The 17,473-nt window shown below is 36.2% G+C and overlaps 1 protein-coding gene across 4 annotated transcripts in view; it reads left to right on the plus strand.

Moving 5' to 3' along the window:
- Nucleotides 1–17,473, plus strand: part of PAN3 (poly(A) specific ribonuclease subunit PAN3) — a 158,600-nt gene that overhangs the window by 128,461 nt on the left and 12,666 nt on the right. For 3 of the 4 annotated variants that reach the window (XM_050766832.1, XM_050766835.1, XM_050766834.1), the window contains 8 exons: nt 2,013–2,174; nt 2,392–2,508; nt 2,597–2,698; nt 5,997–6,162; nt 7,267–7,357; nt 12,519–12,658; nt 15,725–15,854; nt 16,629–16,693. In XM_050766832.1, coding sequence (XP_050622789.1) covers nt 2,013–2,174; nt 2,392–2,508; nt 2,597–2,698; nt 5,997–6,162; nt 7,267–7,357; nt 12,519–12,658; nt 15,725–15,854; nt 16,629–16,693 — 973 coding nt within the window. The remainder of the gene's footprint in view (nt 1–2,012; nt 2,175–2,391; nt 2,509–2,596; nt 2,699–5,996; nt 6,163–7,266; nt 7,358–12,518; nt 12,659–15,724; nt 15,855–16,628; nt 16,694–17,473) is intronic. The other variant, XM_050766833.1, reaches the window with a different exon arrangement.

Raw genomic sequence — 17,473 nt, forward strand, 5'->3', positions numbered from 1 at the left:
GCTGAGGCACAAGACTCGCTTGAATCCGGGAGGTGGAGGTTGCAGTGAGATTGTGCCACTGCGCTCCATCCTGAGTGACGGAGTGAGACTCTGTCTACAAAAAAAAGACAGAAAGAAAATGTAAAGTAGAAGTGGTTTTAAAGTTTAGTACATAGAACCAAATTGCTTTCCAAGGGATATCAGTTAAACACCATTGATTTGTAAGTTGTAATAATTTACTAGCAACCCCATAGCAAACGAGTGCCTAATATCCTTGGGAATTGCTCTGTTCTTTGTATTTTCATAGTGTATTAGCTCTCAAAGTATGATTCCTTAACCAGAGGCCTCATTTTCATTGACTTTTAGGAACTTGTTAGAATTGTAAGTTCTTGGATCCCACTTCAGATTGTATCAGAAACTCAGGGATTGGGGCCCAGCAAACTATGTTTTAAAAAGGCTTTAGGTGATTGTGACAGGTGCTGACGTTTAAGAACCAGTGTCATTGCGAATTGTACTTCTTAAATGGGGACTTTACCTCTTACATGTTTTATATAAATCTGTGTTCTTTATTTTTCTCTAGGCCTCTTGAGGGTAAGAATGTATATTTCTTTAGTTTAGGTTCATTAGTACATAGTAGGTGCTCAGTGTATTTTACTGATTTGAAATTATTCCTGTATTAAGTGCTCCTTAATAAATGAAATAGCTGGAAAGCAAAATTTATCATTTGACTTCCTTATGGACATAGTGTTCATTCAAATACAAACTAGGTAAATGCACAAAAGTAAAAGTTACAACTGTATTCACTTGTGTGTATTCTTCCATTATATTGCTTTTATTTTATTTTATTTTATTTATTTATTTATTTATTTATTTATTTATTTAAGAGATAAGGTCTTAAATGTTGCCCAGGCTGAATTCAACTCCTGGGTTCAAGTGATTCTGCTGCCTCAGCCTCCCAAGTAGCTAGGACTGTAGTCACATGCCATGACACATGGCAGTGACACATGACACTGCCTTTATTTAAGTAGAACATGCCACTTGATGACGTTTTAATCATTCTACATTTGTTTTTCATTATGGCCCAAATGCCATGTAGAGATTATGATTATAGAATCAAAAAGTCCTGGGTTTGCATCCTACCTTTCTCTCTCAGCTATGCAATCCTTATTATCTTTATTTATGAAATAGGGAATTATACCTCATGGGATTGTTGTGAGAACTAAGAAATAATGAGCATAAAGTATTTGGCAAATGCAGAGGAAGGATCATTTTGAGCCTGTCTTCTGGAATTAATTTTCTTAATAGGGTTTCATCTGTGTTTCTTACCAGTCAGAGGTCAAAAATTATCAGTTGTTCTTGTTTGTAGGTTTTTTTTTTTAACAGACATAATACCATGTTTTAAAAATAGTGTTAAACATGTATATTATAAAACATTTGGCAAATACCAAATAATGTAAAGAAAAGAATAATAATCCTCCCTTTAAAAGGTTACCATTGATGCCATCTGCTATATTTTCTTCTAGTTAGTTTACTATGGCTGTACTACATGTTGGGTTATCTTCCGTTCACTTAAAATATTGTGAGCATTCCGAAGTCATTCAAGACAGTTAACAAAGTGAAAAGTATAAGTTGGTGTTCAATTGGAAAACATGATTGTATTTGAATCATTAAAAAATACATGTCGTTTTGATTATAAACCTGATAACATGTTTGTTCTAGAAAAATTTATCTCTAAGTGATAACTCAAATTGTTTATAAAAATTATTTCTGAGAAACAAATTTGTATTGTGCTATAAAAGGAAATGTTTTTGAATGCATGAACTTTAGTTGTTCTTTGGTTATTTTGTCATATTATAATGCCTATTTTTATTGATACTGAAGCTAGTTTGTCTTATGGAATTGTTATGTTTATTCTATAATACAAGAGCACATTGTGATATACAAGGCGTTTATAGTAAATATGATTTCTTCTATATTTTTGAGAAAAATTTATGAATGTCTGTATTTTCAAGTCTTCTTATGAATTACTCTAGCAGTTCCTACAGAGGTTGACAGCTACCATAGCCTATTTCCTCTAGAACCACTGCCACCTCCCAACCGGATACAGAAATCAAGTAATTTTGGGTATATTACATCTTGCTACAAAGCTGTAAATAGCAAAGATGATCTGCCATATTGCCTTCGGAGGATACATGGTAAGGAAGATCAGTTATCTTCTTTTATAATCATATCATTGGGGCTAAGATTATTCAAACCTTCTTGAATATATTATTTAACATATGAATGGAAATTTTTTATTTGGAAATTAGTACCTCATGAGCAATGTATAATATGGCATTTTCTTTCCATTTCTGATAGAATATGAAGGAGACGTCAATTAGAGTTTACTGTAGTAGAAAAATTGTCTTTCAGGTTTTCGTCTTGTTAACACAAAGTGCATGGTGTTGGTCGACATGTGGAAGAAAATTCAACACTCAAATATTGTAACTTTGCGCGAAGTATTCACCACTAAAGCATTTGCCGAGCCCTGTGAGTAACTTGTAATTTGTCTTTTTGCTAGTGAGCTTCATTATTTGAAGCCAGCTTTCAGTAATGAGTATTTGTGTTTTATTTTAAGCTCTTGTGTTTGCATATGATTTCCATGCTGGAGGAGAAACTATGATGAGCAGACACTTTAATGACCCTAATGCTGATGCCTATTTCACCAAGAGAAAGTGGGGTAAGAAAAAGATACAGGCAAACTATATTTTGACTAATGCTTTTGCTCTGTGGAAGAGTAGTTTTCTACTTTAAAATATGTATCATTTTTCCCTGTAATCATTTAGTTTAAAGACTGTTGCATTTTGTATTAGTCCGTTCTCATGCTCCTGATAAAGACATACCTGAGACTGGGCAATATACAAAAGAAAAAGGTTTAATGAACTTACAGTTCTTTGTGACTGGGGAGGCCTCAAAATCATGGCAGGAGGTGAAAGGCATATCTCACATGGCAGCAGACAAGAAAAGCAAATGAGAGCCAAGTAAAGGGGGTTTCCCCCTATAAAACCATCAGATCTCATGAGACCTATTCCCTACCACAAGAACAGTATCGGGGAAACTGCCCCCATGATTCAGTTATCTCCCACCAGGTCCCTCCCACAAAACCATGGGAATTCTGGGAGTTACAATGCAAGTTGAGATTTGGATGACACGGCCAAACCATATCACATTTCAAAAAGAAAGATGTCAAAGAAATGGAGTTGATGGTCAAGAAGTTAGGATATAATGTATTTTGCATATTTACTAAGATAAGGTAGATTTTTGAAGACTCACATAGATATCAGATATTTAAATAACTGGGAATGTGTTAAAATTGTTTTTCTCTTTAAAATGTTTTTCTTTTAAAATTATAATGCTCTCTTAATAAAGGTGTCTTGGAAAATTCAATAGCTTAGTTAGGAACAGTCTTTATGGCTTCCCTGCCTAAGTGCAACCGTTATGAATCTTTTAGTACATTTCTTTCCAGTCTTGCTTTGTTTTGTTTTCATCTCCGTTTGCATTGTTTTGTTTTTGTTTTAACATTTTATATCATATTACATCTTTTCTTTATTGTATTTTCCCTATAGTTTTTATATTCTCTCAATATAATTTAATGATTCCTACTATGACTATATTGTTCTTCAGATAATTATTTCCCTAAACAAATGCTTTAGTTTGAAGGTTGGATTCTATATTACTTAATCTAAGGTTTCAAAATAGAATTTTAAGTAACTTTTCCTTAAACATGGAATATTTTATTTTTTGCCCCTTTCTAATATATACTTAAAGAATTGTTTTATCATTGAGATTTTGCAAACAACCAGAATACTTGAAGTCTAACAAATGTGTGTTAAAGGGTAAATGATTTCAGAGAAAAATAAATCCATTTTGAGATGTTCTATTCATTAATTTATGTATTTGGGGAAGGTCTCAGTCTCTGGGGGCAAGAAAGAAGCATCACATTATGCTTTTTAATCTTTTTAAGATTTTCTTGACTTGAAAATTAAAGAGGAGGGGAGAAAGATTTGAGTCCATATTCTAGTATCTTTCAGATTGCAGCTCTCTTTAAAGACTCTAATTATAGACAAAAATAGATTACTTCTGTTTACTTGTTACTTCGCTTTTTGCATTCTGACAGTTGAAAAAAGAAAGTTGTGGTTACATGGCTGTTTCACATTTAACATAGAATGTGGTCATTTTTTTCCTTTTGCTATGTCATCTGTAGACACATGCGTAATTTTGTGGAAGGGGATGTGGTACAACTTTTCTTATAGATGACTATAGTTGTTGCTCCAATTTATTTTGGTAGTAACACCTGTGAAATGACTGTTGGCTTTAATTTATAACTGTGTTTCTCAACTTAAGCAGTATTGACATTTTGAGCTGGATAATTATTTTTGTGGGGGCTGTCTTGTGCATTTCAGAATGTTTATAGTGGCCTCTTCTGACTGAAGGGCCTGGTTCTGCCTACTGAATGCCAGTAGCAATCCCCCTCTACCCCAATTGTAATGCCAGAAATATCTCCAGATGTTGCCAAATGCTGGAGTGGTTTCTTTTGAGACCCACTGTTTTATAGCATTCTTTTCCAGTAATTTTTTAATCGTAATTATTCTGTTTTTGGTGTTCACTGATTAATATACTAATGTTTACATTTTCATAGGAAGTAGTCCTTTTAATATTTTAAAGTATTGTTTGAGTAGTCGTAACTTCCCTAACCATACCATACATGCATAAAAGCCTACCATTTTCCTATACTATATAATTTATTATCTTAGCACAAATGAAAAAAATAGCAAAGTATAAGAAATATGTTAATTTAGAAAATGGGAAGAATAGCATACCATATGGAGTTGATACAAGATTCAGAATGAGTCTATATCAGTAAAACAACTAGAACAGAGTCTGGCAGACAGTAAGCACTATATATATGTTTGCTGTAAAAACTCTGTTTCCTTATTACTACATTTATTAATAGTTTCATTTAAACGATTGATAGTCATTTTTGAGATTGGCTTGGCATTTGTTACCAGTGCCATTTTTTTGAGTCTTCTTACACATATTTCCAGAGTGTATTATCTTCTGTCCAAATTGAGAGATAATTATTTTTGAATTTTGTATGTGCTGCTTACCGGAAATTTTATTTCAAGCCATAAGTACATATTTGTTATTTATTGTAAGTACATAATTAACCATTTAATTATGTTGCTTTTTATAACTGATTCACAAAAGGTTGTTTTACAACAATATGAATATAAGGTCGACAGGGCGTAGCGGCTCATGTCTGCAATCCCAGCACTTAGGGAGGCTGAGAAATATGGATCATTTGAGCCCAGGAGTTGGAGATCAGCCTGGGCAACATAGCAAAACTGTTTCCACAAAGAAAAGAATATAAGGACATATTCCTTGGAATAATTACAAAATTTGTCTCCTTTTCTACTGATTTACAATATATTAACAATGACCTAGAAAATATTATCAAAAACCACTTAATGAGTTAATAGAATACACCTTTGTGATAGAGGGGGCCGAGTGGTATAAGGAAAACGAACATTCACCATAAGTGATGGTAGAGACTTTTATTTTCATCAAGCCACACAATGAACAGCTCTCACATGCCTAAACAATAATACAGGGTAGGATTAGCCAGCCACATTTTAAGTGGAATAACCTCTACAGTTTCTGTTTTTATATTTATTTGGTTAACAATTAAATATAAATTCTTACTTTAAATAATTTTTATTCAGTAATTATGTGGTTACAGAAAAGAGCATTTCAGTGAGAGCCCTGTTGCTGGTAACAATATAAAAGTCATAATCTCGGACAGGAACCTTTGGGCAATAGATTAAACTTAAATTACACAGATACATACACACACATATATAAATTGACATGTTGTGCCATGAGTGTACATGAATTATCTTTGCTAATTTTGGTTTTAATATTTTAGTCTTTTAGTTGATTACTTAAGATGTCATTTTTTGGATTTCTTTGCTGTATAGGTCAACATGATGGACCGTTGCCCAGGCAACATGCTGGATTATTGCCAGAGTCTCTTATTTGGGCATATATTGTCCAACTAAGTTCTGCATTGCGTACCATTCATACAGCAGGTTTGGCATGTCGAGTTATGGATCCAACAAAGATTCTGATAACTGGCAAAACAAGGTACTAGCATTTTGAGTTTTGGTTTCTTTTATTGAGCATCTTACCTTTGACAACTTAGTAAACAAAACATGATTGTTTTAATTCTGCCTTTGCATATATTCCATCCAGAAGAACTTCTATGACTTTGAATTAATTTGTAAGCTTTTTTTAAAAAAAATGTTGAATTCTGAATAAAATGCCTGATTATTAACCAAAAATCTTGGGAAAGGTTAGGGAATATGTGGTTAGGGTTAGGGGAATATAAAGATAGTATCAGTACAACTTTTCTATGTAGCACCATGGTTCACAAATTCTAGCATGAATCAGAATCACCTGGAGGACTTATAAAACACAGCTTACTGGGCCCTACCCCAAGAGTTTTTCATTCATAAGTCTGCACTGGGGCCTAAGAATTTGCATTTTTAACAAGTTTCTAGATGTTGCCGTTGCTGCTATTGAGTCACATGCTTTGAGAACAACTGGTACAGTTATCAGTGTTGTCTTCACCTGAGTTTTGAGTTGCTGTAATTTTGAGATTGTCTTGGGCTGCATAGCATAGAGCTATTGATCTGGTACCAAGTTATTTAAGTTCATATCCTGGCTCTGATAGTTACTATTGATATGCCGTTGAACAAGTTACTTCTTCAAATTGTGTTTCGACAACCTTATTAGACAAGTGTACTACTAACTCCATTTTGCTTATTTATGAGGTACCCCTCAAAAAGTTATTGAGAGATTTGAATAAGTCATGTAAAATGCTTAGAACAGTGTCTGGTACATCTTTTGCAAGTGTTAGAAAGCTAACTAGTTCTCTTTTATGAATAACTAATAAACGGCTTGGAATGGTGAAAAGGACACTGACCTGTTAGTCAAGAGATGTGAGTTATAGTTCTGGCTTTGTCCGTTTCTGACTTTTACAGCTGTAGGTATATCACTTGATATCTCTGAGCCTTAATTTTCCCATTTCCAAAATGGTGGTTGGTGGAGGTGGTGTGGGGTAGGTTGGAAGTTAAACTCAATTCTGAGATCCTTCCTAATATTTTGGGAAATGTTACTTTTCCATGAGTATGCAATTTTTAAAAAACTTATTTTAATTATTTTCTTTAAATTATCTGGTCCTTAAAGGTTGCGAGTAAATTGTGTTGGAGTTTTTGATGTTTTAACATTTGATAACAGTCAAAATAATAATCCATTGGCATTGATGGCCCAGTACCAGGTGAGTAAGAATTAACATGAATATTTACTTGTTTTCCTTTATTAAATACAAATTTTGTTCATTTTAAAGTATTTCAGTGTTTTAAGCCTAGATTTTGATTTATTTTGGGGTAGTCTCTGTGCAGACTTTGAACATGTATCTCCCCTCCCCTTCCTCTCTTTTCTTGTCTTCCTTTCCTTTCCCCTCTTTATTTCTTTCTCTCTCTTTTCCTTTCTTTTCTTTTGCTTCTGTCTTGCTGTGTCACCTGGGCTGGAGTGCAGTGGTGCGGTCAGCTCACTGCAGCTTTTGAACTGGACCCGAGCAATCCTCTCACCTCAGCCTCCCATGTAGCTGGAACCATAGATGTGCACTACTGTGTCTGGCCAAAATTTTTTTTGTTTTTATTTTTTGCAGAGATGGAGGCTCACTATATTGCCCAGGCTGGTATTTCTTAACCATTATGATGTATTTAGTGTAGAGCCCTTGTAGGCTGGAATAAAGGGAATTCATGACAATGTCAGAGACACTTTTTTTTTTTTTTTGTTAGGCGGAGTTTCACTCTTGTTGCCCAGGCTGGAGTGCAATGGCACGATCTTGGCTCACCACATCCTCTGCCTCCCAGGTTCAAGCATTCTCCTGCCTTAGTCTCCTGAGTAGCTGGGATTACAGGCATGCGCCACCATGCTAATTCTGTATTTTTAGTATATAGATGGGATTTCTCCATGTTGGTGAGGCTGGTCTCGAACTCCCGACCTCAGGTGATCCGCCCACCTCGGCCTCCCAAAGTGCTGGGATTACAGGCACGAGCCACTGTGCCCGGCCTCATGACAATGTCAGACTCTTAACTGTTCAAAATGAAAATGTGTTTATGTGATTTAGGAAACATGTCCTAAGCATAGATAGATTAAAACAGACTCATCAAATGAATGGACTCTATTAAATGACACCCTTCTTTTTCACTCCTTTAATTACACCTATTATTTTTACTTTTAGAACACTTGTCTGACTACCAGTCATAAAATTTTAGAAATGTTTTCAGAGGTTTGTTGTTGGATTGCCATTTTCTAAGTAATTTTTAAAATTTAGTCAGAACATATCACTCACTTCTTATACATTATTAGTATTTGATTATTGTCTGACTTCATTTTATTAGTGTTGATTTAGGCCTCGTGATGTTTCTTAGCTATTTTGCTGCTTCTTATTTCCTGATTTAAATGATAAAGTATTGAATAATAAGAACGTATTTCTTCAAGCATTAAGAACAGTTGCTTTAGGCCAGGTGCGGTGGCTCACACCTGTAATCCCAGCGTTTTTGGGAGGCTGAGGTGGGCAGATCACTTGAGCTCAGGAGCTCGAGACCAGCCTGGCCAACATGGTGAAACCCCGTCTCTATTAAAATACAAAAATTAGCCAGGTTTGTGATGGCACACACCTGTAGTCCCAGCTACTTGGGAGGCTAAGGCAGGAGAATCGCTTGAACCTCAGAGGCGGAGGTTGCAGTGAGCCAAGACCGTGCCACTGCACTCCCGCCTGGGTAGCACAGCGAGACTCCATCTCAGAGAAGGAATAGTTGCGTTTGCCTTGATTACTCCGCAGGTAACAAAACTAAAGTAAATAGATTATTCAGTTTGTATTGGAATGCTTCACATTAGGATAGGCAGCTGTGATTTTAAGACAATTTTAGTTCTTTGTGTATAAGAAGTTTTTGAGTTTTTTGAACATTTATTAACTGACAAAGGTTTGCTCTAAGGCATAATTTCTTAATTACATGGAGAAACACCTTATTGCTCTTCTCTTTTCAACTTATTTTGTTTAAAGTTTTAGAAGAAGATTTTAATTCACTGATAGAATTTTAGAACAAAAAGGATAAAATGAGAAGTAGAGTCTAATCACTGTTTAGTATTTCAGTTCATGCATCAATCTCTTTTGCTGGTAAACCACAGACAGTGCAGTCCCAAAGACTTGCAGGCACTCATTGCATTCGGTTGTTTGCAGACATTTCACATCCTCCTTCCCCTCTGCTTGTGCCCATCTAACCTCAGCAGCAGCCAAGCTGTTCTGGTTGATAGCAACATCTAGTGGGCAATACAGGGAGGAAGGTGATTAGTTCTTTTTTTTTCCCCCAACAGCCGCATTGTGTTCTTCTGCCTGAGGGCATTTGCTGCCTCTTTCTTATCTGGAGATGTTGTTTCTTAGCTACTGTCATTCTTATCTTCTTATACTTAGTGCCTAACTAGTTGGCTCTGATTAATTTTTCTTTATGATCTTTATGCTTCCAAAGTGACAGATTATTGACTTTTAAAATATTAGAGATTATATACACTTGGATATACATCCAAGCAGATAATATTAAATTTTTGAAGGAAAATTACACATTTTTAGAGCAGTACCATCATCTTCTAATGTAAGTATCTAGAAACCCCTGTCTGCATTAAAAACAAAAACAAAACTGTATATGCTCCTCATTCTTTTCTCAATAGGGTTCCTTTTCAGGTATATTATGGGTTGTGTAGTTACCTTGAAAAACAAAACTTTTCATAAGAAAAAAATCTCTGAGTTCCAAACAACCAAGTTTATGTAAGCATTTAGGGCAACTTATTAATATTTGTAAGTCAGGATATGCCTTCATTCATAAAATCAGGCAACCTTCAATTAATTATCACCTCTTTATTTTTTTTCAACATTGAAGGATATATATCAGGCTTTTTTTTTTTGGGTATATATGTGTAGCTGATTTTTTAACATAGTTTATTATAGTAAGGTATAGGAAAGAATGAAAGATAGTTCCAAAAGGGGAGTGTGATTTTACAGAGAAGAGGATACATGAGGAGTGCATTGTTTCTTGTAGTATATTTTTCATAGTCTGTTTCAGACACGTGAATAGAGACTGACTTTGAGTAAAATGGACATAAGTAGAGCCATAGATAGAATCAGAAAAAGAAATCAAGAAGTCAAGAATCAGGAAGAAACTGAAAATCAGTTGGGGGGCAAATCTCCTGAATTCAACAAATGGGGGGAAAACCAGATGGAGGTAAGAAGCAAAATAACAAATGGAAAATTATTTAGCTGAGAAATAAGGAAAGGAGAGTTACTGAGTTTTATGGTGTGAAACTCTCTTAAGATTTTATTAACTTCTTTTGTTTAAAAAAACCTCTAATTTAATCTGGACTGGGTCACACGTGTACTTTATTTCTAAAAGCGGATGTTCTCACCTTGAGTCCGCTTTAGAGAGGTGGTGGGATGTACTGAAAATCAGATATTGTTATTTTTTAAAACCATCTGGTTCTTCAGCTCTCTTGGACCATTTTGGTTTTCTGTCTCATAATAGAGAATAATGGAATATTCTGGGAGGGAGGCTTAATACAGCATCAGTTCAGGGTGGAACAAACTGAAAATTCTGCTGCTCAAAGAGCTGGAAGACTGGGTGTTGATATCTGCTGCTCAAACATGTGATAAACAGCCACAGTCTTTGCTGTGCTTTGCTGGATACTTTGGATTGAATCGCCCATGGAAATTTATAGTTGGCATTTACATGCACTGATTTCTTTTGGCTGAGATTTCTATAATTTCATGAATATAACTTGGAATGTTTTACTTGATCTAAAGTGTGATTGAGAGGCGTTCTTTTTGGAGTTCATCACAGTGTCCTCCAGCGAACAGAAATGATGGCAACAGTAATAGTACTCCTTCCCATGCCAGCTTCCCTCCTGCCATTCTTGTCTCCTGACTCTTCCACCAGTGAAGTTTACAAAGTTTTCTGGCATGAATCTTTGGATCTTTTCTAATAGATTCGAAGTAGTTTGTCTACCTAATCAGTCTGTCTCCTTATCTCCTGTTCAGTGTCAGATTCACAAATGCTAGTTTTGGATAAATTTTTTTGTATGAACTTTTAAATGTTATTTTAGTAATGGAGTTTAATGTTAAAATTTACTCATTATTTGGGTAGGGTGTTGTTAAGGATAACCATATAATGCTAGAATTTCACTAATGATTGCCTTAAAGTTACAAATATTCCAACAAACCAGTGGTTCTCAATCCTGGCTGCATATCATGATCATTTGTGGAAGCTTAGAAAAATATCAATACCTAGATTTTGATCCCAGACTGATTATACCAAAATTGAGATGAGGGGATGGCTACTAGATGATTTTGGTTTTGTTTTTAAGCTCCTCAAGTGATGATATTGTACAGCTAGGCTTGAAAATTCCTTATAATAAACTAACGCTCAGTAAATGAACATGTGTCTAATAATTTAGATGAGTTCTCAGATTTTAAAGATCTGCAAATGTCTGTTGTAGAAATTGCTTCAGGTGGTTTCATGTTAATTCTGAAGTACTCCATTCTCTAAGGCATGTAGTTGTTGATAGCTTCCTACCAATCAGGGCCACCTGGGATGACCATACTGTTTCCTGGAGTTATAGGTGATAAAGGACTTAATTCAGACAGCTGTCTTTTGAAAATCCTTTTAGAAGGAAAGCCTCATAATGGTAAATCTTGAGTGGGAGAGGTTTTAGGAAAGCAGCTGGTGGTTCCAGAGCTTAAAGATCTGTTATAGTGTGAGTAAAAATAGTCTATTTGGAAACAAAGATAGATGGGATGTCATTCATTGAGGTTTGTAGCATTTTTGATGTTCTAGAGAATTTGCTCTAAAATCTGGTTAATGCTAATGTTTGTAACAGGATAACTTTTCTTCAGATAATCCTTCACATTCACACTATATTCTGGGAGTAACAGAAAATGAGAAAAGTGTGTGTCTTAAGTTACAGTGGTCGTAGCAAATCAAATGTATAGTAACCTTAAATTTGTTGTAATAGAGAAGAATATTAGGCCTATTTAAATTAAAAAAGTTAGAAAAACTTTTAAAAATGGCAATTTGTAGTTGGCATGGGAATTGCTTAAAGTCTCTTAAAGCGTGGACCTAGAACTACCTTCATCAGAATTACCTGGGTGCTTTAGAAATGTTGAGCCGTTTTCTGGACCCATCCAGTGAGAAATCTGGTGGAGAGGCTCAGAAGTCATCTTTTTAATAAGCTCCAGGTTATTCTGAGGAGTACCGCTGTTTGAGAACCCTGCCTGCAGCTTATTTATAATGATGCTTTTTCCATTTAGGCAGTGGTGTCAGTGTATGAAATGAGTACCTATGAAATGAAAATTAAAAGTTATGTTTATTCTTTCATGTCAGCAAGCAGATCTGATATCATTAGGAAAAGTTGTGTTGGCTTTGGCTTGCAACTCTTTGGCAGGAATTCAGCGAGAGAATTTACAGAAAGCCATGGAACTGGTGACAATCAACTATTCCTCTGACCTGAAGAATCTGATTTTGTAAGTTTTAATATATGATAAATTGTATAGAATGATTATTTGCGATAAGACAGAGCTTTTTTTGTTTTAAGTGATTGTTTTGGTTCCCACTATTTAAAATCAAACAAAACAGAAACTTTATTTCTTGATTTTTATTGCAAAATAAATATTTCTTAGATAAATTGATAAACCAGTGTGTTTAAATTAGTTACTGATGTTTTAAACATTTGGTCAAAGGGTACCCAGTAGAAGTTTGTTGGTATCCACTAGCTGCATGTGACCTTTTACATTGATATTAATTGAAATTTAAAGTTTACTTCTTCAGTTACACTAGTCACATTTCAAGAGCTCAGCAGCCACATGTAATTACTGGATAACATAATTGGACAGCACAGACATAGAATATTTCCCTCATCTTGGGAGTTCTATTGGATAGTGCTGCTCTAGAGAGTGTGAAAGCCATCATGAATAAGCCTCAGGTGCAATCCAGTCATGTACCCTGGCCAAAACACCCATTCCGGAAAGCATTTGTGTGGAGACCCCCCAGGCTTATGCTCCAGTGTCTTAAGATTCCAGAGAATCCTTGAGTATGGAGTTGAGATTAATTTGGCTTAAGAGAAACCTGTTGTGGACTACTGTCACCACAGAAGGACTTCTCCCTAAGATATAGCTACTACTGAGAGATCCCAGAGGGTGGGCAACCACAACCTTGATTACAGTTATGAGCTGTGCTAGAGAAGAGGTGCTAATCAACAGTCTCTTTTAGCTTACAGCTGCCCCTTCTGATCTTTCTGTGTAGCCCTGGATGATCCAGTTTCTTTTTGGACCAGCCCTGGGGTATGAATTGGGGGATGGAGGGTGGGATTGCCCACCTGTTGTTTGTTACACTGGCATAAATGTCCTGCTTGTGACAGCACTAGAAGCCAGTGGTTGTCTGGATTGTATTCATAATCAAATTCAAATACGATGATTTATCTTTTCAATAAAAATACTTGTTTTATTTATGATCACAACAGTGATTCCTAGCCTTAGTTTGCAAATACCTAGGATGCCTCAAATAATTTCAGGTTATAATCTCTAAATTTTCCTTTTTAAAGAAGTGGGGATAGAGGACATAAAAATAATCAATTAGCCATATGTTAATAATAATTGAAACTGGGTGATGATACATGGAGATTCATTACATTACTCTTCTAGTATTATAAATGTTTGAAATTTTCTTTAATAAAAAAATGGATAAACAAAAAAGCCATACTTTAATAATAACCACAAACTAAAATTGATGGAGTAATTAAACCATGTATCAGGCCCTTTCAAACTGCTTGATGGGAATTAATTTTTTTAATTCTCCCAATAACCCTATAAATTAGGTACCATTATTACTCCCATTTTAGAGACACAAAACTGAGCCACAGAGATCAAATAACTTGCCAAAGTCACATAGCCTGTAGTAACATTAAATATGATTAACAGGGTACAAATAGGTCCATAATTACAGATGAATTGCTAAGATGTAGTTTATTCACATGGGTGTAACTATTCATTTATCCAAAAAAAGAATGACTAGTATATGCCGAATACAGGATACTTTGAATGAGGTGAACAAAATTCCCATCTCCTGGAGCTTACACCCTAATGGGAATAAAGAGTAAATAAACATAAAAACCAGTGAGATATTTTCAGGTAGTGATAAGACCTATGAAGAAAATAAGAGAATTATAAGCAGAAGAGTGAAGGAGTAGGAGGCTGCTTTCAGAGAAAGGGCAAGAATAGCTTACCTATAGAATAAGCGGCAATAGATGATTGAGAATCTTTGTGTTCTAACAGGTAGCCCTTGAAATATGTAGTATTTTCTGCCACTGTTCTAATGACAGAAGAAATTTAACTGGTTACTTCTGCTGTGTGTTACTGCATTTCTCAGAAATGAGTGTGTCATGATACCTTGTAAATTAAGTTTTAGAGCAGAGGACAGCTTCTTAAAAAGTTAGGCTCATTCAATTTAGCAAAATTGAAAACCCAGTTTTAGTTTTGAAAATTAATCTTTGAAGAGCAACAGGAAAAGCTCCACACCCCTCACCCACCCCCTTTTAGTCCTCTCAAAAAAGTTTCTAAAAATCTTTTCTTTTTTGGCTGGGTGCGGTGGCTCATGCCTGTAGTCCCAGTGCTTTGGGAGGCCAAGGCAGGCAGATCATGAGGTCAAGAGATCGAGACCATCCTGGCCAACATGGTGAAACCCCGTCTCCACTAAAAATACAAAATTAGCTGGGCTTGGTGGCGCATGCCTGTGGTCCCAGCTACTCGGGAGGCTGAGGCAGGAGAATCGCTTAAACTTGGGAGGCGGATGTAGCAGTGAGCCGAGATCACACTGCTGCACTCCAGCCTGGCAATAGAACAAGACTCTGTCACACACACACACTCTCTCTCACACAAAAAACTTTTCTTTTTCTTAATTTATTTTTGTTTTTTGTTTGTTTCCTTTTTTTTTGAGATGGAGTTTCGCTTTGTTGCCCAGGCTGGAGTGCGTTGGTGCCATCTCGGCTCACTGCAACCCCTGCCTCCTGGGTTCAACTGATTCTCCTGCCTCAGCCTCCTGAGTAGCTGGGACTACAGGCGCCTGCCACTATGCCCAGCTAATTTTGTATTTTTAGTAGAGACAGGGTTTCACTGTGTTGGCCAGGCTGGTCTTAAACTCCTGACCTCAAGTGATCTACCTGCCTTGGCCTCCCAAAGTGCTGGGATTACAAGTGTGAACCACTGCACCTGACCTGTAACACTTTTCATCTCGCACTTTTGTTAATAGTAATGGGTAAGTGAAACCCTACTTCACTTTTCTTTCTCATTTCCATAGTAGTGAAAATGTAGAGAAGAGACATGTTTACTGTTTCTCCATTGGCTCTTACAATTTTCCAGAGGAATGAAATGTAATATTTAAGCTTTAAGAATGAGCTTGACTTGCATGAATTAAAATGTTTTCAAAATTTTGTGTGCTAAGATGATGGCCGCTGAAACAGTTATGTGTTTGTGGGTTATCTTGTTTTTTAAATTGCGTGTTGGACATTCAAGTAATTCCTCTTTTATCTTGGGTAGGTATTTGTTGACTGACCAAAACAGGATGCGAAGTGTAAATGACATCATGCCCATGATTGGTGCTCGATTTTATACTCAATTGGATGCTGCTCAAATGAGAAATGATGTCATAGAGGAAGACCTTGCAAAGGTAAAGAGTGTAACTTTTTTTTTTTTTTTTTTTTTTTTTTTTGAGACAGAGTCTTGCTTTGTCACCCAGGCTGGAGTGCAGTGGTGCTATTTCGGCTCACTGCAACCTCACCTCCCGGGTTCAAGTGATTCTCCTGCCTCAGCCTCCCAGGTAGCTGGGATTACAGGTGCATACCACCACACCCAGCTAATTTTTGTATTTTTTGTAGAGGCAGGATTTCACCGTGTTAACCAGGCTGGTCTCCAGCTCCTGAGCTCAAGTGATCCGCCCGCCTCAGCCTCCCAAAGTGCTGGGATTACAGGTGTGAGCCACCGTGCCTGGCCAGTAAAGAGTGTAATTAAAAGAATGTACACACAACTTGCATCTGTGTATATAAATATACACAAAATAATCATTGTACTAAATATAATGCCTTATTTGCTAAGATTGCAGATATTTTTGTTGGCACTGAATGTGTAGTATTTTAATTTCTTATGTCCTCTGGACACTGTTCTTTTCATTCATGGCTTAGCTACAGTCATGTGACAAAAATCTTGGTTTTTCATGTAAGTTACTTTTCCAATTCCTATGGACAGTACCATAATCTTCTTGAGTACCATTATGAAATGCAATGGACATATTGTGTTTGTTTAAAAGTATAACCAAAAGGTGGGGGTGTTAGGATTTATCGTTTAAAGGTAATATTGGTACAGGTTACCAGTTTTTGTAAATTTTGGCTTTTATGTTCAGTTATCTGGAACATTAACATTTTTCTCTTTTTAAAATGTTTTATAGGAGGTTCAAAATGGAAGACTGTTTAGGCTCCTAGCAAAATTGGGAACAATCAATGAGAGGCCGGAGTAAGGATTTACAGTATTTTACAATATATTTTTAATCGAGAGCACTATTTTGCATAATAAGAATAAGTATGCCTGGTTTTATTTGGGAAGAGAGAAAAATTCTTACGTGAAGTGACCTTAAGATTGTGTTAGCTGTTAAGGTGCTATTTTTACAACAGCCTAGGTGTGGCTGTCCTTATGAATTTTACACACATGTATACTTACAGAAAATATGCTGCGTTAGAAATCTCTTGTGGTTTGCACGTGAGGGCACATTTTATGACTAATACTACCTCTACCCTATCTTCTTTTTGAGGAAGAAGTTTCATATCAGTTTACCCTGGTCAGTTTAAATACTTGAGAAATCTCTAATTTTTGCATGCCTCTCACCTTCTATTAAAGTACACTGTTTTGTTTTGTTTTGTTTTGTTTTTTTTTGAGACAGAGTCTCCCTCTGTCGCCAGGCTGGAGTGCAATGGCACAATATCGGCTGACTGCAACCTCCACCTCCCGGGTTCAAGCGATTCTCCTGCCTCAGCCTCCCGAGTAGCTGGGACTACAGGTGCACACCACCACACCCAGCTAAGTTTTGTATTTTTAGTAGAGGTGGGGTTTCACCATGTTGGCCAGGATGGTCTCGAACTCCTGACCTCGGGTGATCCACCCACCTTGGCCTCCCAAAGTGCTGGGATTACAGGCGTGAGTCCCACGCTTGGCCTAAAGTACACTTTTTTTAGCCATCATATCAGTGGCATTGGAAAGGCATTACCTTTTACACTATTTGTCACTTAGTTCCACCTC

Source organism: Macaca thibetana, chromosome 17 (genome assembly GCF_024542745.1).
Source record: "Macaca thibetana thibetana isolate TM-01 chromosome 17, ASM2454274v1, whole genome shotgun sequence".
NCBI lineage: Eukaryota > Metazoa > Chordata > Mammalia > Primates > Cercopithecidae > Macaca > Macaca thibetana.